Source organism: Kogia breviceps, chromosome 19, assembly GCF_026419965.1.
Source record: "Kogia breviceps isolate mKogBre1 chromosome 19, mKogBre1 haplotype 1, whole genome shotgun sequence".
Taxonomy (NCBI): Eukaryota; Metazoa; Chordata; class Mammalia; order Artiodactyla; family Physeteridae; genus Kogia; species Kogia breviceps.
The window spans coordinates 9590075-9612296 of NC_081328.1; the positions used below are offsets into that span (position 1 = coordinate 9590075).

General features: G+C 42.0%; 1 protein-coding gene across 3 annotated transcripts in view; it reads right to left on the reverse strand.

Annotated features, from left to right (window-relative positions):
• Positions 1 to 22222, reverse strand: part of NUP88 (nucleoporin 88) — a 38566-nt gene that overhangs the window by 2624 nt on the left and 13720 nt on the right. For all 3 annotated transcript variants that reach the window (XM_067021216.1, XM_059046703.2, XM_059046701.2), the window contains 5 exons: positions 20415 to 20601; positions 19777 to 19924; positions 17101 to 17199; positions 3483 to 3573; positions 1145 to 1246 (listed from right to left, as the gene is read on the reverse strand). In XM_067021216.1, the coding sequence (XP_066877317.1) occupies positions 1145 to 1246; positions 3483 to 3573; positions 17101 to 17199; positions 19777 to 19924; positions 20415 to 20601 (627 nt within the window). The remainder of the gene's footprint in view (positions 1 to 1144; positions 1247 to 3482; positions 3574 to 17100; positions 17200 to 19776; positions 19925 to 20414; positions 20602 to 22222) is intronic.

Sequence of the window (22222 nt, forward strand, 5' to 3'; positions counted from 1 at the left end):
TTGGGATTCATGTTTTTATTCTGAAGTATCCTAGTATGACTCGGTCTTATTTTACTAAAGGTAGGGTAGGGTTTTAAAACCATGCTGAGGCAACGGGCAAAAAGGCAGTTTTTTGTAGTGATTCATTACTTTTGTTCATTCTTGCTAGTTTTTAGTCTCTTGTATAAATACCACAAAATTGATAGTGAATTATTTTCTTTTCCAAATGATGGCACTTCTCAAAGAGTATGGAAATTCTTCTAAGGACAGTAAATTAATGCCAGTGTTTTGAACTATGTCAATATCTAGAAGCACATGCTTTCAAATGACACCAAGAGACTGGGGGGAAAGGGGTCTAGTGTTCCCAGTACTCCAGTGGCTTGTTAGAGACTCCTATACATGAATTTATAAAACTCAGAATGACCTTCCAGAGCTGTTGAAAATGGTACTTAGAGCTCAGTATGGGTTCCTTAGGGGAACAAGTGTTATGAGTTCAGCTATAGACCATCTTTCTTCCAGAGTCTACATATTCTGTGATGTCCCTATGGGGCTGGCAGAGATGGAGAAACTGGACTTTGAAGTCTTTGCAGCCCAGTTCTGTGTGTTCCCTGTGACTCTGGCACGTACACAACCTCTCTGTCCCTGATCCCTCCTCTACAAAATGAGGATAACGGAGCTGTCCTTAGTGCACGGTTGCTCTGATTGCCGGAGGCTTGCTTCTGAGCCTGGCACATAAAGTTTAAAATCATTAAATCAGGGACCTCCCTGGCAGTGCAGTGGTTAAGACTCTGTGCTTCCACTGCAGGGGGCAAGGGTTCGATCCCTGGTCCGGGAGCTAAGATCCCGCAGGCCACGGGGCGTGGTTAAAAAAAAAAAATCATTAAATCTAACATATTAATGATGGAGTTCAGTATTTTAGTATTCTTTCCACACTTGGGTAAAGCTCTTAACTCTCCACTAGCTAAAGGAGGAGATGCCGGATATTTTGCCTAAAATAAATCCTTCCAGAGATGGCAGAAGCAACAAAAATAACCCTCTCTCCAACCCTCAAGTCATAAGCCAAAGCATAAACCATGTTTCTTCAGCCCGGTTACTAAGGACACCTTCCCAGCTTAGATTCTGCAGAGTTAACAAGAGCTGCGTGGGAATACAAAGTGGGACGTACAGTAGAGGCCTTATGAGGCATTCGTAGTTACTGGTGATGCAGATCATCGTAGGCCCCAGAATGTCAGACACAATCCAGAATCCTCGAATCGGATCTGGCTGCCTGAAAAAAAACACACAGCCATAGTTAAACTGCAAAACAGCAAAAGCAGTGGATCCAAAAGCAACGATATGGCTGAGGTCTGTGGCCTTCTCAGGGCTGGGTTGCCAGTGGGTGGGACATGGTATCAGTGCAGTAACCTCAGAGGTGGTGACTTAGAAACCTGTATTACTTACACCTCTGATCGGTTTGAATCAAGCTGTCACCCAGCAGCCAGGTGTCGCCTGACTTACAGGTCACTCAGGAACCCACGGCCTCACGATGCTTACTGTGACCTCGGCAGTTACCACGATACGATGAAGCCAATTCTTGACGTGTCTTTCTCCCAACTCGCACATAAGCTCCAGCTACCTCCGCATGCCTAGCCGAGCGCCCAGCCCAGACTGGGTGCTCAGAAACTGTTGACTGAATAGTGTCTTTCTCACCTTAAAAATTCAATGCAGGCCAGCACCTATGTCGCAGGACTTAATTTACCGTGCACAGCACGCAGCTCCCTCTCAGTCTTGGTTCTCCTTCACTGAAGAAAGCGAAACTGGACCTCAGACAGGAACTGTCTTCCTGCCCACACGCCCATCCCGCCCCCACGGCTCACTCCTGCCCCGACTGACTGTCGACGCCACCTCCTCTCGCCTCTGCTGGGATTTGCTCCGTCAGCTCTGCAATCACAAAATCTCCCTACTCTCCATTTACCCTCAGCTTATAAACAAGCTGACGTCTCTTCCATTCAAAACACTCCACTGTAGTTTCAAGCTCTCCTTAACCTATTCCGTCTTCCTTTCCCTTTAGGGCCAGTAGCCTTTCAACAGCAGCCTGCAGTATTATTTCTCCTTCCCCATCTCTCATTTGCCTTTTCTGCACGGGAGGGGATGGTGGGGAGTTTAGACAAAATTTTTCTTGTGCATTTCTAGTGTGAAATCTACATGCAGAAGAGCGCATATATACACCCCGTGACCACCGTCCGGGCCAAGAATTACAACACGGCGGCCTGAGCCTCCCGATCACAACCTTCCGCTTGGTTTTTATGACTCTCGTGCTCTCGTTTTGCTCTATAGCTGCCTATCTGTGTGTGTATTCATTGCTAAGCAATACCGTTTTTCCTGTTTCTGAAATGTATATATTATATATACGTATCTATTATAAGTGAGATTTTACTGTCTATTTTCCCCATTCACTTTCCGCCTGTGTTATCCGCTCCCAGCCGCAAAAGCGTTTCTCCGTGGTTCTCGACGAACCCCCGTGCTGCCAAATCTGGACCCTTTACCACTCTTCACTGCTTCGCTGTACTTATTTGATGCTGCTCCCCCCGCCTCCTCTCTGAAACATCCTCCCCCCGGGTTCTCCTTCAGTCTCTCTGGCCACCTTTTACTCGAGTTTCCTGCCTGGGCTGGGCTCCTCGTGCTCCACCCACCGCTTGTAAGAAAGCGTTGCTCCAGACCCTGCACTCAGGTGTCCTGCGCTCACTGCAGGCCCTTTTTACCGGGGAACCTTCACCAGAGTCCTGGCTCTAATGCTGACAGTCCCGCATCCATACTGTCCTGGCCCAGACCACCCCCAGCTCCAGGCCTACATGTCCAACTGCCCACTGGGCTCCTCCACTTGGATGTCCTTTGGAACAGAAGACTCCAAGTGCCCCCATTAACCCATCTTGAGTCTTCCCACGTCCACTCTCTCCTACGTCCGACTTTTCTCAAGGGCACCGCACCTACCGTTACCCCGGGGAGAAACCTGGGAGTCGCTCTAGATATTTCCCTTTATTCTATTCATCAAATAGTTACTGAGACCTACTAGGCACCCTGTCAGACACAGCGTACAGACATGAGGCGACGGTAGAAAGCGTGAAACAGACAGACTTGGTCTCTGCCTTCGTGAAACATATATATTCTAGTAGTGGTGACAGACATTAAACAAACAAAAATATCAATTTAAGTATGTGCTACAAAGATAAAGAATAATAGGAGAACCCAAAGGGGTTCTGGGAAATCAAGGGAACCCTCTATGAACTGACATTAAGATCAGAAAAGAAGCAGCAAGTGAAGACTGACTGGGGTTATGACTGGGGATATACCTCCCAGACAGAGGACACAAAACGTGGAATAGCTGTGGGCAGAGGAGAGCTTCTCATGCACAGATACTCTTGGGGTGAAGTATCACGTCCACATGGGAGTGTAATATACATATATACCTGAATTACTGAAACAACAATTGTTATCTGTGTTTAGAAGGGAGAGAAAGTCCTTACCTGCATGGCAATGGCTTCGTACAAAGAATGTGTTCTACAAAGCATTTCTGTTCTGTGGCTAGTTCCTGTAAACTGTCCTTATCTTCTTCATCTACAAAAGAACACAATATATAAGTTAAATAACGAAAGTCTCCAAATTAAAATGCTGACAATGTTAGTTAAATGCGGTTAAGTTCTTGTCTCAGACCATTGCTTCTTAAAGGCTATGCCTCTCTGACAGAAATCTCCTTTCCACAGGGGTCTAGATTTCTGCCTCAAGAAGGAAGGTGGGGGGCTTCCCTGGTGGCGCAGTGGTTGAGAGTCCGCCTGCCGATGCAGGGGACGCGGGTTCGTGCCCCGGTCCGGGAAGATCCCACGTGCCGCGGAGCGGCTGGGCCCGTGAGCCATGGCCGCTGAGCCTGCGCGTCCGGAGCCTGTGCTCCGCAACGGGAGAGGCCACAGCAGTGAGAGGCCCGCCTAGCACCAAAAAAAAAAAAAAAAAAAAAAAAAGAAGGAAGGTAGGGCTCCCCTGGTGGCGCAGTGGTTGAGAGTCCGCCTGCCAATGCAGGGGACACCGGTTCGTGACCCGGTCTGGGAAGATCACACATGCCGTGGAGCGGCTGGGCCCACGAGCCATGGCTGCGGAGCCTGCATGTCCGGAGCCTGTGCTCCGCAACGGGAGAGGCCACAAGTGAGAGGCCTGCGTACCGCAAAAAAAAAAAAAAAAAGGAAAGTGGACTTTCCTTGGTCAGAAATGCAGAAATGTTTCATTCAGGAGAACATCCCAGAAATCATCCCCTTCCACTCTCTTCCTCACCCACACCAATTTTACTTTTATAACAGCTTTTTGAAACGTAATTCACAATACCACACAACTCATCCATTTAAACTGTCCCATCCAATGGGTTTTCAGCATATTACAAGAATTGTACAACCATCACCACAAACAGTTTAGAATATTTTCGTTACGCAAAAAGAAAGCCCCGTGATACCCACTGGCAATCGCTCCCTAGTTTCTGCCAGCTGCCCCAGACCTATGCAACAACCTAGTCTGCTTTCCGTCTCTGTGGACTTGCCTATTCTGGATACTTTATATACATGGAGTCACACAACGTGTAGTCACCTGCGACTGGCTGCGTCTTTCACTCAGCACGGTGTTTTCAAGGTTCGTCCATGCTGGAGCAGTTATCGTACTGGTAACTCCTCTTTCTGCTGCTGAATAATATTCCATCGTATGGCCATACCACATTTTATTTATCTAATCATCAGCTGATGGACCCTTGGCTATTTGGCTATTATGAATAATGCTGCTATGAACATTCGTTTAGAAATTTTATCCAAGTATGAACATGTTTTCATTTCTCTTGGGTATACACTCTGGAGTAGAACTGCTGGGTCATATGGTAACTCTGTTTGATCATCTGAGGAACCGCAAGACCGTTTTCCCAAAGGGGCTGCACCATTTTACATTTCCATAAGCAGTGCACGAGTGTCGCTATTTTTCCAACGCTTGTAATTACCTTTAACAATACTAGCCATTAAAATAATAATAAAAAAAAAACACTAGCCATTTTAGTGGGTGTGAAGTGGTATCTTGTGGTTTTGTGGTATCTCATTTCCATGAGCGAACGTGTTTCCATGTGCTTATTAGCTATTTGTATATGATGAAATGGAACAATGTCTATTAAAATCCTTTGTCTCTTGAAAACATTGGGTTATCCTTTTACTATTGAGTTCTCCGAGTTCTTTATATACTCCAGCCACAAGTCCGTTATCAGATATACGATTTGGAAATATTTACTCCCATTCTGCGGGCTGTCTTTAGTGCTCCCTTCTAAGCGTTCTATAGTTTTAGTTCTTATATTTTAGTCTGATCAATTTTGAGTTCATTTTTATGTATGGTGTGAGGTATAGTCCAATTTCTTTCTTTTGCATGTAGATGTACACTGGTCCCAGCACCACTTGTTGAAAAGACTATTCTTTCCTCCATTTAGTTGTTCTGGCTCCCTTGTTGAAACCAACTTACTATAAATGTAAAGGTATATTTCTGGACTCTCAATTCTATTCATTGACCTATATCTGTATCCTTATGCCAATAGCATGCTGTCCTGATTACCATAACTTTGTAAGTTTTGAAGCTGGGAAGTGTGGGTCCTCCAACTTTGTTCCTGTTTTTCAAGATTGTTTTCGCTATTCTAGATCATTTGTAATTCCATATGAATTTTAGGATCAACTTGTCAATTTTTGCAAAGAAGCCAGCTAGGATATTGATAGGAATTACACTGAACTGATATATCAATCTGGGGAGTACTACCATCTAACAATATTAAGTTTTCTGATTCATGCACATGGGATGTTTTTCATTTATTTAGGGTCTTATTTCTTTAAATGTTTTATAGTTGTTTTTTAAAAAATGACTTAATTAATTAATTAATTGGCCACCCCATGCAGCATGCAGGATCTTAGTTCCCAGACCAGGGATCGAACCCGTGCCCCCTCCAGTGGAAGCACACAGTCCTAACCGCTGGACTGCCATGCCAGGGAATTCCCTGTTTTGTAGTTTTAAGAGTGTGTTTTGCATTTCTTTTGTTAAATTCATTCCTAAGTATTTTATTCATTTTAACGCTATTGTAAATGGAATAGTTTTCTTAATTTCTTTTTAGATTGTTCACTGCTAGTGCACTGAAATAGACCTGATATGTGTTTACTGATCTTGTATCCTGCAACCTCTCTGAACTCACTTATTAGTTTAAATAGTTTTTCAATGGGCCCCTATGATTAACTGTGTAAAAGATCATGTCATTGGAGAATACAGTTTTACTTCTTCCTTTCTAATCTGGATACGTTTTATTTTATTTTCTTCGCTAATTTCCCTGTCTAGAAACCCCATTACAATGTTGAATAGAAGTGGCTAGAGCAGACATCCTTTTGTTCCTGATCTTAAGGGGAAGTGTGGAAGGCAGAACTTGTATAACAATTAAATCAGACATTTAGCTGAAGACATTTCTAAGCAAAGTGTTGAAGATGTGGTCTGATTTCTTCTTGCTGATTACAGTATAATGTGAGGAAAATATAATTGAGGGAAGAACTGTTAAACAACATGGAACAAGGACTTGATGATCTAGGAAATTCTCAGCCTATGTGGATGGCAAAAGATGCTAAAATTAAGAGAGTCACCTTCCGGAAACACGTTTTAGAGAAAAAGCCACTGGTGTGACTGTTCAGTCTTTTGCTAATACCTCAGAAGGATCAAAAGGTCAGAATATTCATTCACACAAAAGGCTCTTTGAGGAGATTAAGAGCATGACTTAGATCCTTCAGGTCTCAGCAGAAGCCAAAAATAGAGGTGGGATTATATAGGGAAGATAGTGGATGAACCTCTACTATAGTGACTCCTCATGATATACACAGGAGACCCAAAAAGTTCTTGAGAATTTTATACCCACAGAAAGACCACTAGCTTGAACTGAAAGGGTCAGAGGATGAGAGAAGGCTACTCCACCCTCAAAATTCTATAGGCAGAAAACAGGCTAATAAAAGTACTCAACTACAAACAGATACTATCTTTCCTGAAAAATGAAGGATCACTCAGAGGGCAGAGCTGCAAGGCCAGAGGATTATCACCAGGCCTTGAAACACAATGGAATGTAGATTTTTTAATTTCTTGGAACCTATGGCTCCTTTTCCATTCCATTTTCTCCACTTTTGAACTGGAGTATCCGTAAGTGAGGCCTATGCCCGCCCCACATTGTGTTCTGGGAGCAGACAACTGTTTTCTAGTTTCACAGGTCCACAGATAAGAGAGTAATTTTGCCCCAGGGTAGATTATACTTAGCGTCTAACTATAATTGATTTAAATGATTTAGATGATGACATTGCAGTGCTTTTGAGCTCAGGACTTTTAGGTGAGATTATGAACTTTGTGTGGCTATAGGGACAATGTATTTTGTCAGATGTGAATGTTTAGGAGCCCCAGGTGGAATGGAGTAGGCAAAACGATGGACTCCCCAAGATGTCTGTGTTTTAATCCCTAGAACCGGGAGAATATGCTAGACTACATGGTAAAGGGGAATAAAGATTGCAGATGGAATTAAAGTTGTCTATCAGGGCTTCCCTGGTGGCGCAGTAGTTAAGAATTCGCCTGCCAATGCAAGGGACACAGGTTCAAGCCCTGGTCCAGGAAGATCCCACATGCCGCGGAGCAACGAAGCCTGCGTGCTACAACTAGTGAGCTGCGCTCTAGAGCCCGCGAGCCACAGCTACTGAGCCCGCGTGCCACAACGACTGAAGCCTGCGCACCTAGAGCCCGTGCTCCGCAACAAAAGAAGCTACCGCAATGAGAAGCTCGCGCACCACAACAAAGAGTAGCCCCCACTTGCCGCAACTAGAGAAAGCCTGTGCGCAGCAACAAAGACCCAATGCAGGAGACGGCTTAAAGATGGCGGAAGAGTAAGACGCGGAGATCTCCTTCCTCCTCACAGAGACATCAGAAATACATCTACACGTGGAACTTCTCCTATAGAACACCCACCGAACGCTGGCAGAGGACCTCAGACCTCCAAAAAGGCAAGAAACTCCCCACATATCTGGGTAGGGCAAAAGAAAAAAGAATAAACAGGGACAAAAGAATAGGGACGGGACCTACGCCAGTGGGAGGGAGCCGTGAAGGAGGAAAGACTCCCACACACTAGAGGCCCCTTCGCGGGCGGAGACTGTGGGCGCCGGAGGGGGAAGCTCCGGAGCCGCGGAGGACAGCTCAGCCACAGGGGTGCGGAGGGCAAAGCGGAGAGATTCCCACAGAGGATCGGTGCCGACCAGCACTCACCAGCCCGAGAGGCTTGTCTGCTCGCCCGCCGGGGCGGGCGGGGCCGGGAGCTGAGGCTCGGGCTTCAGTCGGATCCCAGGGAAAGGTCTGGAGTTGGCAGAGTGAAGACAGCTTGAAGGGGGCTAGTGCGCCACGGCTGGCCGGGAGGGAGTTCGGGAGAAGTCTGGAGCTGCCGAAGAGGCAAGAGACCTTTTCCTCCCTCTTTGCTGCCTGGGCGCGAGGAGAGGGGATTAAGTGCGCCGCTTAAAGGAGCCCTAGAAGCGGGCGCGGAGCTGCCGAAGAGACAAGAGACTTTTTCTTGCCTCTTTGCTTCCTCGGGTGTGAGGTGAGGGGATTAAGAGCACCGCGTAGAGGAGCTCCAGAAATGGGCGCGAGCCGCGGCTGTCGGCACGGACAGTAGAGACGGGTGTCGGACGCTAAGGTTGCTGCTGCCGCCACCAAGAGGCCTGTGTGTGAGCACAGGTCACTCTCCACACCGGCTCTCCCGTGAGCCTGTGCAGCCCGCCACTGCCGGGGTCCCGGGATCCAGGGACAGCTTCCCCGGGAGAACGCACGGCGCGCCTTGGGCCTGTGCAGCGTCACGTCGGCCTCTGCCGCCGCGGACTCGCCCCGCCCCCGTGCCACTCCCTCCCCCCAGCCTGAGTGAGCTGGAGCCCCCGAATCAACTGCTCCTTTAACATCGTCCTGTCTGAGCGAAGGGCAGTCGCACTCGGACAACCTACACGCAGAGGCGGGACCAAGTCCAAAGCTGAACCCCAGGAGCTGTGCGAACAGAGAAGAGAGGGGGAGGTCTCTCCCAGCAGCCTCAGAAGCGGCGGATTAAAGCTCCACAATCAACTTGAAGTGCCCTGCATCTGCTGAAAACCTGAATAGACAACGAATCATCCCAAGTTGAGGAGGTGGACTTTGGGAGCAAGATATACTATTATTTTCCCCTTTTTTTTCTTTTTGTGAGTGTGTATGTGTGTGCTGCTGTGTGAGATTTTGTCTGTATAGCTTTGCTTGCACCATTTGTCCTAGGGTTAGACCGACCCATTTTTGTTTTTTTTTTTTTTAAAGGAAATTTTTCTTCTTAATAATTATTTTTTATTTTAATAACTATACTTTATACTACTCTGTCTTCTCCCTTTCTTTCTTCCTTTCTTCCTTCCTTTCTTCCCTCCTTCCCTCCTTTCTTCCTTCCTTCCCCCCTTCTTTCCTCCCTTCCTCTCTTCCTTCCTCCCTTTCTTCCTCTGCACCTTCCTTCCTTCATTTCTTCCTTCCTTTCCTCCTTCCTTCCCTCCCTCCCTCCTTCCTTCCTTTTCTTTCCTTTCTATTTATTCTACTTTTTATTTTGAGCCGTGTGGATTAAAGGTTCTTGGCGCCCCAGCCAGGCACCAGGGCGGTGTCCCTGAGGTGGGAGAACCAACCTCAAGACACTAGTCCACAAGAGACCTCCGAGCTCCACGTAATATCAGACGGCGAAAATCTCCCAGAGACCTCCGTCTCAACACCAAGACCCAGGTTCACTCAAGGACCAGCAAAGAACAGTGCTGGACACCCTATCCCCAACAAAGAGCAAGACAGGTCTACAGCCCCATCCATTAGCAGAGAGGCTGCCTAAAATCATAATAAGGTTACCAACATCCCCAAACACACCACCAGACGAGGACCTGCCCACCAGAAAGACAAGATCCAGCCTCATCCACCAGAACAGAGGCACTAGTCCCCCCAACCAGGGAATCTACTCAACCCACTGAACCAACCTTAGCCACTGGGGACAGCCACCAAAAACAACAGGAACTACGAACCTGCAGCGTGCAAAAAAGGAGACCTCAAACACAGTAAGATAAGCGAAATGAGAAGACAGAAAAACACACAACAGATGAAGGAGCAAGATAAAAACACACCAGACCTAACAGATGAAGAGGTAATAGCCAATCTACCTGAAAGAGAATTTAGAATAATGATGGTGAAGATGATGCAAAATCTTGGAAATAGAATAGACAATTTGCAAGAAACAGTTAACAGGGACCTAGAAGAAATAAAGAGGAAGCAAGAAACGATGAGCAACACAATAAATGAAATGAAAAATACTCTAGATGGGATCAATAGCAGAATAACTGAGGCAGAAGGACAGATAAGTGACCTGGAAGATAAAATAGTGGAAATAACTACTGCAGAGCAGAAGAAAGAAAAAAGAATGAAAAGAACTGAGGACAGTCTCAGAGACCTCTGGGACAACATTAAACGCACCAACATTCGAATTATAGGGGTCCCAGAAGAAGAAGAGAAAAAGAAAGGGACTGAGAAAATATTTGAAGAGATTATAGTTGAAAACTTCCCTAATATAGGAAAGGAAATAGTCAATCAAGTCCAGGAAGCACAGAGAGTTCCATACAGGATAAACCCAAAGAGAAACACGCCAAGACACATAATAATCAAACTGTCAAAAATTAAATACAAAGAAAACATATTAAAAGCAGCAAGGGAAAAACAACAAATAACACACAAGGGAATCCCCATAAGATTAACATCTGATCTTTCAGCAGAAACTCTACAAGCCAGAAGGGAGTGGCAGGACATATTTAAAGTGATGAAGGAAAAAAACCTACAACCAAGATTACTCTACCCAGCAAGGATCTCATTCAGATTTGATGGAGAAATTAAAACCTTTACAGACAAGCAAAAACTGAGAGAGTTCAGCACCACCAAACCAGCTCTACAACAAATCCTAAAGGAACTTCTCTAGGCAAGAAACACAAGAGAAGGAAAAGACCTACAAGAACAACCCGAAACAATTAAGTAAATGGTAATAGGAACATACGTATCGATAATTACCTTAAATGTAAATGGATTAAATGCTCCCACCAAAAGACACAGACTGGCTGAATGGATACAAAAACAAGACCCATATATATGCTGTCTACAAGAGACCCACTTCAGACCTAGGGACACATACAGACTGAAAGTAAGGGGATGGAAAAAGATATTCCATGCAAATGGAAATCAGAAGAAAGCTGGAGTAGCAATTCTCATATCAGACAAAATAGACTTTAAAATAAAGACTATTACAAGAGACAAAGAAGGACACTACATAATGATCAAGGGATTGATCCATAAAGAAGATATAACAATTGTAAATATTTATGCACCCAACATAGGAGCACCTCAATACATAAGGCAAATACTAACAGCCTTAAAAGGGGAAATCGACAGTAACACAATTATAATGGGGGACTTTAACACCCCACTTTCACCAATGGACAGATCATCCAAAATGAAAATAAATAAGGAAACACAAGCTTTAAATGATACATTACACAAGATGGACTTAATTGATATTTATAGGACATTCCATCCAAAAACAACAGAATACACATTTTTCTCAAGTGCTCATGGAACATTCTCCAGGATTGATCATATATTGGGTCACAAATCTAGCCTTGGCAAATTTAAGAAAATTGAAATTGTATCAAGTATCTTTTCCGACCACAACGCTATGAGACTAGATATCAATTATAGGAAAAGATCTGTAAAAAATACAAACACATGGAGGCTAAACAATACACTACTTAATAACGAAGTGATCACTGAAGAAATCAAAGAGGAAATCAAAAAATACTTAGAAACAAATGACAATGGAGACACAACGACCCAAAACCTATGGGATACAGCAAAAGCAGTTCTAAGAGGCAAGTTTATAGCAATACAATCATACCTTAAGAAACAGGAAACATCTCGAATAAACAACCTAACTTTGCACTTAAAGCAATTAGAGAAAGAAGAACAAAAAACCCCCAAATTTAGCAGAAGGAAAGAAATCATAAAGATCAGATCAGAAATAAATGAAAAAGAAGTGAAGGAAACAATAGCAAAGATCAATAAAACTAAAAGCTGGTTCTTTGAGAAGATAAATAAAATTGATAAACCATTAGCCAGACTCATCAAGAATAAAAGGGAGAAGACTCAAATCAATAGAATTAGAAATGAAAAAGGAGATGTAACTGACACTGCAGAAATACAAAAGATTATTAGAGATTACTACAAGCAACTGTATGACAATAAAATGGACAACCTGGAAGAAATGGACAAATTCTTAGAAATGCACAACCTGCCGAGACTGAACCAGGAAGAAATAGAAAATATGAACAGACCAATCACAAGCACTGAAATTGAAACTGTGATTAAAAATCTTCCAGCAAACAAAAGCCCAGGACCAGATGGCTTCACAGGCGAATTCTATCAAACATTTAGAGAAGAGCTAACACCTATCCTTCTCAAACTCTTCCAACAGATAGCAGAGGGAGGAACACTCCCAAACTCATTCTATGAGGCCAACATCACCCTGATACCAAAACCAGACAAAGACGTCACAAAGAAAGAAAACTACAGGCCAATATCACTGATGAACATAGATGCAAAAATCCTCAACAAAATATTAGCAAACAGAATCCAACAGCACATTAAAAGGATCATACACCATGATCAAGTGGGGTTTATCCCAGGAATGCAAGGATTCTTCAATATACGCAAATCAATCAACGTGATACACCATATCAACAAACTGAAGGAGAAAAACCATATGATCATCTCAATAGATGCAGAGAAAGCTTTTGACAAAATTCAACACTCATTTATGATAAAAACCTTGCAGAAAGTAGGCATACAGGGAACTTTCCTCAACATAATAAAGGCCATATATGACAAACCCACAGCTAGCATCGTTCTCAATGGTGAAAAACTGAAACCATTTCCACTAAGATCAGGAACAAGACAAGGTTGCCCACTCTCACCACTCTTATTCAACATAGTTTTGGAAGTTCTAGCCACAGCAATCAGAGAAGAAAAAGAAATAAAAGGAATCCAAATAGGAAAAGAAGAAGTAAAGCTGTCACTGTTTGCAGATGACATGATACTATACATAGAAAATCTTAAAGATGCTACCAGAAAACTACTAGAGGTAATCAGTGAATTTGGTAAAGTTGCAGGATACAAAATTAATGCACAGAAATCTCTGGCATTCTTATACACTAATGATGAAAAATCTGAGAGTGAAATTAAGAAAACACTCCCATTTACCATTGCAACAAAAAGAATAAAATATCTAGGAATAAACCTACCTAAGGAGACAAAAGACTTGTATGCAGAAAACTATAAGACACTGATGAAAGAAATTAAAGATGATACAAATAGGTGGAGAAATATACCATGTTCTTGGATTGGAAGAATCAACATAGTGAAAATGACTATACTACCCAAAGCAATCTACCGATTCAATGCAATCCCTATCAAATTACCACTGGCATTTTTTACAGAACTAGAACAAAAAATTTCACAATTTGTATGGAAACACAAAAGACCCCGAATAGCCAAAGCAATCTTGAGAATGAAAAATGGAGCTGGAGGAATCAGGCTCCCTGACTTCAGACTCTACTACAAGGCTACAGTAATCAAGACAATATGGTACTGGCACAAAAACAGAAATATAGATCAATGGAACAGGATAGAGAGCCCAGAGATAATCCCACACACATATGGTCACCTTATCTTTGATAAAGGAGGGAAGGATATACAGTGGAGAAAAGACAGCCTCTTCAATAGGTGGTGCTGGGAAAACTGGACAGCTACATGTGAAAGTATGAAATTAGAACAATCCTTAACACCACACACAAAAATAAACTCAAAATGGGTTAAAGACCTAAATGTGAGGCCAGACACTATCAAACTCTTAGAGGAAAACATAGGCAGAACACTATACGACATAAATCACAGCAAGATCCTTTTTGACCCATCTCCTAGAGAAATGGAAATAAAAACAAAAATAAACAAATGGGACCTAAAGAAACTTAAAAGCTTTTGCACAGCAAAGGATACCATAAACAAGACCAAAAGACAACCCTCAGAATGGGAGAAAATATTTGCAAATGAAGCAACTGACAAAGGATTAATTTCCAAAATTTATAAGCAACTCATGCAGCTCAATAACAAAAAAACAAACAACCCAATCCAAAAATGGGCAGAACTAAATACACATTTCTCCAAAGAAGATATACAGATTGCTAACAAACACATGAAAGAATGCTCAACCTCATTAATCAGTAGAGAAATGCAAATCAAAACTACAATGAGATATCATCTCACACCGGTCAGACTAGCCATCATCAAAAACTCTAGAAACAATAAATGCTGGAGAGGGTGTGGAGAAAAGGGAACCCTCTTGCACTGCTGATGGGAATGTAAATTGATACAGCCGTTATGGAGAACAGTATGGAGGTTCCTTAAAAAACTACAAATAGAACTACCATACGACCCAGCAATCCCACTACTGGGCATATACCCTGAGAAAACCATAATTCAGAAAGACTCATGTACCAAAATGTTCATTGCAGCTCTATTTACAATAGCCAGGACATGGAAGCAACCTAAGTGTCCATCAACAGATGAATGGATAAAGAAGATGTGGCACATATATACAATGGAATATTACTCAGCCATAAAAAGAAATGAAACTGAGTTATTTATAATGAGGTGGATGGACCTGGAGTCTGTCATACAGAGTGAAGTAAGTCAGAAGGAGAAAAACAAATACCGTATGCTAACACATATATATGGACTCTAAGGGAAAAAAATGTCATGAAGAGATTAGTGGTAGGACGGGAATAAAACACAGACTTACTGGAGCATGGACTTGAGGATATAGGGAGGGGGAGGGGTGGGCTGTGACGAAGTGGGGGAGTGGCAGGGACATATATACACTATCAAATGTAAATTAGATAGCTGGTGGGAAGCTGCTGCATAGCACAGGGAGATCACCTCTGTGCTTTGTGACCGCCTGGGGGCGTGGGATGGGGGGGTGGGAGAGAGGGTGATGCAAGAGGGAGGAGATGTGGGAGCATGTGTGTATGTATAACTGATTTAGTTTGTTGTAGAGGGAAAACTAACACACTATTGTAAAACAATTATACTCCAATAAAGATGTTAATAAATAAATAAATAAATAAATAAATAAATAAATTTTTTAAAAAAAGAAATAAATGTTTGTTGCATAAAAAAAAAAAAAAGACCCAATGCAGCCAAAAATAAATAAATAAAATAAATTTTTTTAAAAAGTTGTCATCAGATGTCTTTGAAATAGGAAGATTACCCTGGATTATCTGGGTGGGCCCAGTGTTATCACAAATTTCCATAAAAGTGAAAGAGGAGAGGGGCTTCCCTGGTGGTCCAGTGGGTAAGACTCCATAGCTTCCAATGCAGGGGGCCTGGGTTTGATCCCTGGTCGGGGAACTAGATCCCGCATGCATGCTGCAACCGAGAGTTCGCATGCTGCAACTAAGAAGTCCACATGCTGCAACTAAAGATCCCGCATGCCACAAGGAAGATCCCACATGCCTGCAACTAAGACCCGGCATAGCCAAAATAAATAAATATTTTTTTTAAAAAGTGAAAGAGGACAGCAGAAAAGAAAGGGTTATACAAGGTGAGAAAGATTCAACTTTGTCCCACCATTGCTGGATCTGAAGATGGAGGAAGGGGACTAGAAGCGAAGGAAGGCAGTAGAAGCTGGAGAAGGCCAGGAAATGGATTTTCCCTTAGAGCCTTCAGAAAGGAACACTGCTTTGTCTAGTGAGATCATTCTAGGACTTCAAACCTATAGAACTGTAAGATAATAGATTTGTGTTGTTTAAAGACACTAAGTTTGTAGTAATTTACTACAGTTGCAATATTCTAGTACAGAAAGCACTTGGTCTTTTTCTGTTAAGTATAGTATTAGCTGTGGGTTTTTCATAGATGCCCTTTTTTCAGTCTGAGGAAGTTCTTTTCTACTACTAGTTTATTTAGTGTTTTTAACATGAAAGGCTGTTGGATTTTCCTAAATGCTTTTTCTGTATCTGTTGAGATGATCATATAGTTTTTGTCCTTTATTCTATTTTTTTTGTTGGGGGGCATGAGGGGGACGGCCCTGCCGTGCGGCTTGCAGGATCTCAGTTCCTGGCCCAGGGATTGAGAACCCGGGCCCCGGCGGTGAAAGCGCTGAGTCCTAACCACTGGACTGCCAGGGAACTCCCCTTTATTCTACTGACGTGGCATGATATTGATGTATCAATTGAGTTCTCAATGTTAAAGTAATCTCGCATCCCTCGGATAAATGCCACTTAGTAGTGGTGTATAATCCTGTTTATATGTTGCTGGGTTTGGTTTGCTAGTATTCCGTTGAAGATTTTTTACATCTATATTCATGAGAGATATTCATCTCTAGTTTTCCTTTCTTGGATGTCCTTGTCTGGTTTTGGTATTGTGGTTAATACTATCTTCATAGAGTGATCAGGGAAGTGTTTTCTATTTTTTTGTAAGAGTTTATGAAGAATTGGTATTAATGCTTCAAATATGAAGCCATGTTGTCATGAACTTTTCTTTTTGGGTAGTTTTTGATTACTGATTCAATCTCTTTACTTGTTATATATACGTCTATTCAAATTTTCTACTTCTTTTTGAGTCAGTTTTGGTAGTTTGTGTCTTTCTAGGAATCTGTCCATTTCATCTGTGTTATCTAATTGGCATACAATTGTTCTTGACATTCCCTTATAATCTTTTATTCTTGGTATATCCTTATAATCTTGTATTTCTGTAAGGTCAGCAGGAATATCCCCACTTTCATTTCTAATTAATTTGAGTCTTTTTAATTTCTTGTTCAGTTTACCTATAGGTTTGTCAATTTTGTTCATCTTTTCAAAGAACTACCTTTTGGTATCATTTATTTTCTCTATAATTTTTCTGTTCCAAACTACTTTTTGACAGAATCTGTGAAACATACTGAAAAGTGCAAAAACTCACCTGATCCAAGAAATTTGTGAAGTTTATGAATCCAAGTTAGCCCAACACTATGTACACCAGCTTCATGAGTACAGTGATATCTTGAGGGACACTTGGGATCTGCAAATGGAATCATTAATGGTATAAAGGAAGCCATTAGAAAACTGAGAGAGTTCACCTGAGCAGGACGCAGACATATCTACTGATGGAAGTGATGCAAGGTCTACAGGACCTTCATACGGTGGCACTATGTCAGGGGTTTGGGAATTTAAAAGTCTGACTCCAGTTTTCAAATACATGTTAAAAGCATAATTAACAAACACAATTCAAATACGTTACTTTCAAAATATTAATACAGAGTTCACCAAACATTAACACTTGCTGTCAGGTAACTCACTTAAGCCTTTCTGTCCACCTCTGTGCATTTATTTACAGTTCTTCAAAATAAAATGGTGAGTAAGAAAGGCTGTAGTTCTGTAGGAAACCTATGCCTGCACGCATCTACTTACATGAAACTGTTGAAGCTGCTGCACTCCTACAGCACAGGTGCTAGAAAGACCTCAGCACAGCTGCTTAGTGAATAGTCCTGTCATAGATGGTAAGTCAGGTGTAAAATGTGAAGCTTTACCTGTCTTGATAATGTTGACTTACAGATAGCTGTTTAAGTTTTAGATAGAATTTTTGTATTTATATATATACCAAGAAATGCAAGCAGTTGTTACATAATTTTAATGAAAATTTCTGTATTTCCATGGAGCCCTAGTTATCAGTAAGACTATCGTGAAACTAAAAGATGAACTCTTGAATACTTAATTTATAAATATTTATCTTTGTGACTCATGATTTTTAGAACATTAAACAACCAAAACAAGATACAGAAATAATGTCTATACTAAAGCTGATTTAAGATGGCAACTGTCATCCATAAGCCCCTAAACCAAATTTATCTTTTATCTAATAGCCTCACTTTCTTACTGCTGACTTTATAGTAAGTAAATGTTGTAAAGTGAATGTTATACTATTTTCATCTGTTTTATATGTTGGGGTTCTGCATAACACCTCAGAAAATAGCATTATGCTATAAAAAGTTAAAAAAAAAAACAACTCCTGGCAATCTCCATGGTAATCATCTCTCTGAACAATAAGTACTAAAGTTTCTTTTCATTTGCCCACAGCTGAGACTTAATTTAAGGCTCAACTCATCTCATTAGGTCTCCCAGTGTTTAAAATGGCTTTTCAAAATGTGTCTGTGGTGCCGAAGTCAACAGAAAAACCTTAATATTGGGATGCGACAGAAATCTGTCATGAAAAAGGCAACATTAGTAACTGAAGTAGGAAATTTGCTCGACACCCCTGACAAGTTATATGGTAGCCATTCACTTATGTCATTAAAAATCTGGGTATGTTTCAGGTATTGGAATATGCCTTAAGTACAAATATGAATCAGTCAAAAATTTATTAGTTTCACATATGAAAATGTTATCTCTTATTCAAAGAATCAAGATAAAAAAGCCTACAATTAAGATTTCCCCCAAACATATGTATCTTTATAAGGAAACCAATTAGTTTATGTCACTTTACCTCACTAGGTCTCAATTTCCTCATATATAAAGCAAAGTTCTGAGACTTAATATCTGTCCAAACACTGTTCAGTTAGACATGCCCAATGAATCCTCTTTGCTGGTTTATTATATAAGGACTACTATGCCCTTAAATGCTTTGACTACACTTCAGTACAGAGCTGAAGCCATTATTACCAAACCCAGGCAGACTGGCTAACAGGACCGTGGGCGGATTAAGTCAGGCCGTTACGAGGTGGAACCCCTTTCTCTGGGCTGGAGACGGAAACTATGAAAGGCGCACCCGGTGACCCCAGACTGAGTAAGCTTGTGTCCCTCACTCTTCACAGGGAGGAAGGCGAGGTCCTAGAGGAGACTCCGAGAAACTGCTGAGGGGCAAACAGGATTATAGGATTTCTATGTCAGAAGAGACCTTCGAGATCATCTGATGTTATCCCTAGTATTTTTATGTGGAAAGTTGAATAAATGTCCGATACTACAGAGCCTATTAACGTCAGAGCTATAACGGAAACCTAGGGCACTCCAGACCTCTAGTTACAAACTCCTTCCGCTGAGCCGTGCTGGGTCTGGACAAGACACAGGACACATTCTTTGACTGTCTCAGCAGTTTATCCAAGAGCTCCCAAGACGAACAGATATAAGTTGCCAGAAGGATCTGGTGCCAACCCAGGTAAATTAAAGCAAAAGGAAAAAAGATAAAAAGGAAACATTCAAATGGGTCTGGGTATAACAATATATTCTAAAATGAAGAAAGATATTTTAAAGAGATACCTTAATACCAGTATTATTTTACTTTTAAAGGAATTTTAGAAGTTTATTAAAGTTTGCATACATTTAAGAATTTGAATCATGAAATCTCCTTTTGATTGGACCAGGAAAAAGTCACTATGACAAATCGGAGTGGATCCAGACTGAAGACCGCTATCCTAAAACTTGGGGAGTTTGCTTAGTCTTTCTTGGACCTACAGTGCAATGTTGTAACTAAAAGGCCAAAAGAACCCAGTTAACTTTTTAAAGGCTGGAACTACAGAAAAAAATAAATTACACAGGAATAGCCTGTGATAATCTTAGTACAAATATAATGAAATAAAAGAACTAAATTTAGTGAAAACTTTACCTCTGTGAAGTTTGATTGGACAAGAAAAGTCAGAATCAAAGGGCTCGTCCTCTCCGGATGCCAGTTTCAGGGCAAGCTCCAACTCCACACACTCAAACACATACAGAGAAGGAATGAGGTCTGCCCTGGAATCCCAGGACTTTTCTGACTGAAAAAAAAGCACTGTAATTTTAGTGTTTCATATTGCTTTGAAATTGTACACAACTAAAAACAGAAGCAAAAAGCTGGATCAAACAGTGCTTTCAAACTCTTAATTCCACCCCCTATTCCAACAGTGCCTTGTTATTCTTAAAAGTGAAAAAAAGGCCTCTCTTATTTTAGCAAGTTGTAAATAAACAAGTTTAGAGAAGAGCCAATTCAGTGATTCAAAGGTTCTTTATACCTGTCACCAAAGGTGGCAATATAGAGTTCAGAAAGAAATATATAGGTCTCTGGACCAAGTAACCTGGGCGCATTTTAACTTCCTTCAATTTAAGTTTTTAAAGTGGGCTTCAATTACTTTTAAGTGTTAAGTTTTCAAAATACACGTAAGTGCCAAACAGAAACTATAAAATTCCTCATATACAAAACGTTCATACTGGTCCAGGAACTATCCCTGGTGTTGGAGATACAAATATGCCCACAGCAGCCCGACTTACCGTTTGGTCATCTTCTTCTTCCCCTTCCAGCACAACACAGTGATACAGCATTCCTGATTCCGTAGCAATCACCAAGATGTTGGGGACACATGGTAAGCAGAGCACAGCACAAGCATCATAACCGTAGTTATCTTCAGCTGCAGGATGCATGGGCAATGGGCCTAACAGCTTTCCCACACTCCCAGGGCTAAAGAAAGAGTGAAAACATACTTGGGAAATGTTGATAGAAGACAGCCATACTCATCACTTAAAACCTTTTTTGACTTTGTCTTTCCCCAGCTATCATACACTAATTAAAAATACAGTATATACCCAATGTCTCCACTTTCTCATTTTCCCACTCAATTTCCACCTCTTTGGTACTTCTCAACTGGACATAATTTTGCCCCCAAGGGGACACTGGCATGTGTCTGACGACATTTTTGGTTGCCACCACTGGGAGAGGTTACTGGTGTCTAGAGGCCAGAGATGCTGCTAAACACTGCTCCACAGGGCAGTCCCTACAGCAAAGAATTATTCAGCTCAAACTGTCAATAGTGCAGAGTTTGAAAGATCCCACCCTAAATTTACTGTGGTTTATGCCTTCACCACCCCAGTGGAAGCTACTCTCTGGCAAAGGTCACCACTGAGATTCTAGTTGCTAAATGCAAAAAAGGCCATTATCTCGACCTGGTGCAGCATTTCTAACTGGTTAACAATGATTGCTTCGTAATACCCTTAACATCTGTACATTCTTTCTCCTAGTTTTCTCTTCCTACCTCTCTGAACACACCTTTCTAATACCCTTTCCTAATTTCTGTCTCCACTGTAAACCCTCTTCTCTTTCCAAAATACACACTTATATAAGAGCATATTAGGACTTCCTTGGTGGCGCAGTGGTTAAGAATCCACTTGCCAATGCAGGGGACACGGGTTGGAGCCCTGGTCTGGGAAGATCCCACGTGCCACGGAGCAACTAAGCCCGTGCGCCACAGCTACTGAGCCTGCGCTCTAGAGCCCGTGAGCCACAACTACTGAGGCCACGCGCCACAACTACTGAAGCCCGCGTGCCTAGAGCCCATGCTCCGGAACAAGAGAAGCCACTGCAATGAGAAGCCCGCGCACCGCAACAAAGAGTAGCCCCCCCACTCGCCACAACTAGAAAAAGCCCGTGCACAGCAATGAAGACCCAACACAGCCAAAAATAAATAAATAAATAAATAAATAAATTTATTAAAAAAATAAATAAGCATATTAACTATGCCTGGTTTTAACTACTACCTGTATTCTGATGACTCCCAAAACTTTTATTTTGAAGTGCAGCTTATCTTCAGACCCACTGTTTAAATGGATTAGACAAATACACTTACTGAGTGCTAGATAACAGCCCCAAGGAAGTAATGGTTTAGTTGGGGAAGCAGACATTTAACTAGAATTACTATAACATCTGTAATAATGCAAGGATTTACAGGGTACAGAGCAACACTGAAAGGTACACAGCAAGTGAGATATGCACGAAAGGTATCAAAAGTAAGTAAGGTCAATGGGAACAGCATTTTCTGGGAAGGGACGCTGAGCACTCCAAGCTAGGGAGCAGCATACATCCAGCCCTGGAGCAATGAAAGGCGAGGAATGAACAGGAAGGAAACTTCGCTTGGTATAATGGGAGGCGAAGAGCAAAAGTCTAAGGCAACAGAACAGTAGCTGGGCAGATAGTCAGGACTGGCTTGTGAAGCAGACAGTCTCGTATGCCATGTTAACGCGCTCAGTCTCTCCACCGGGTGACGAGTGTGTCACAGAGGTTTAAATCAAGAGTGACAGAGTTTCAC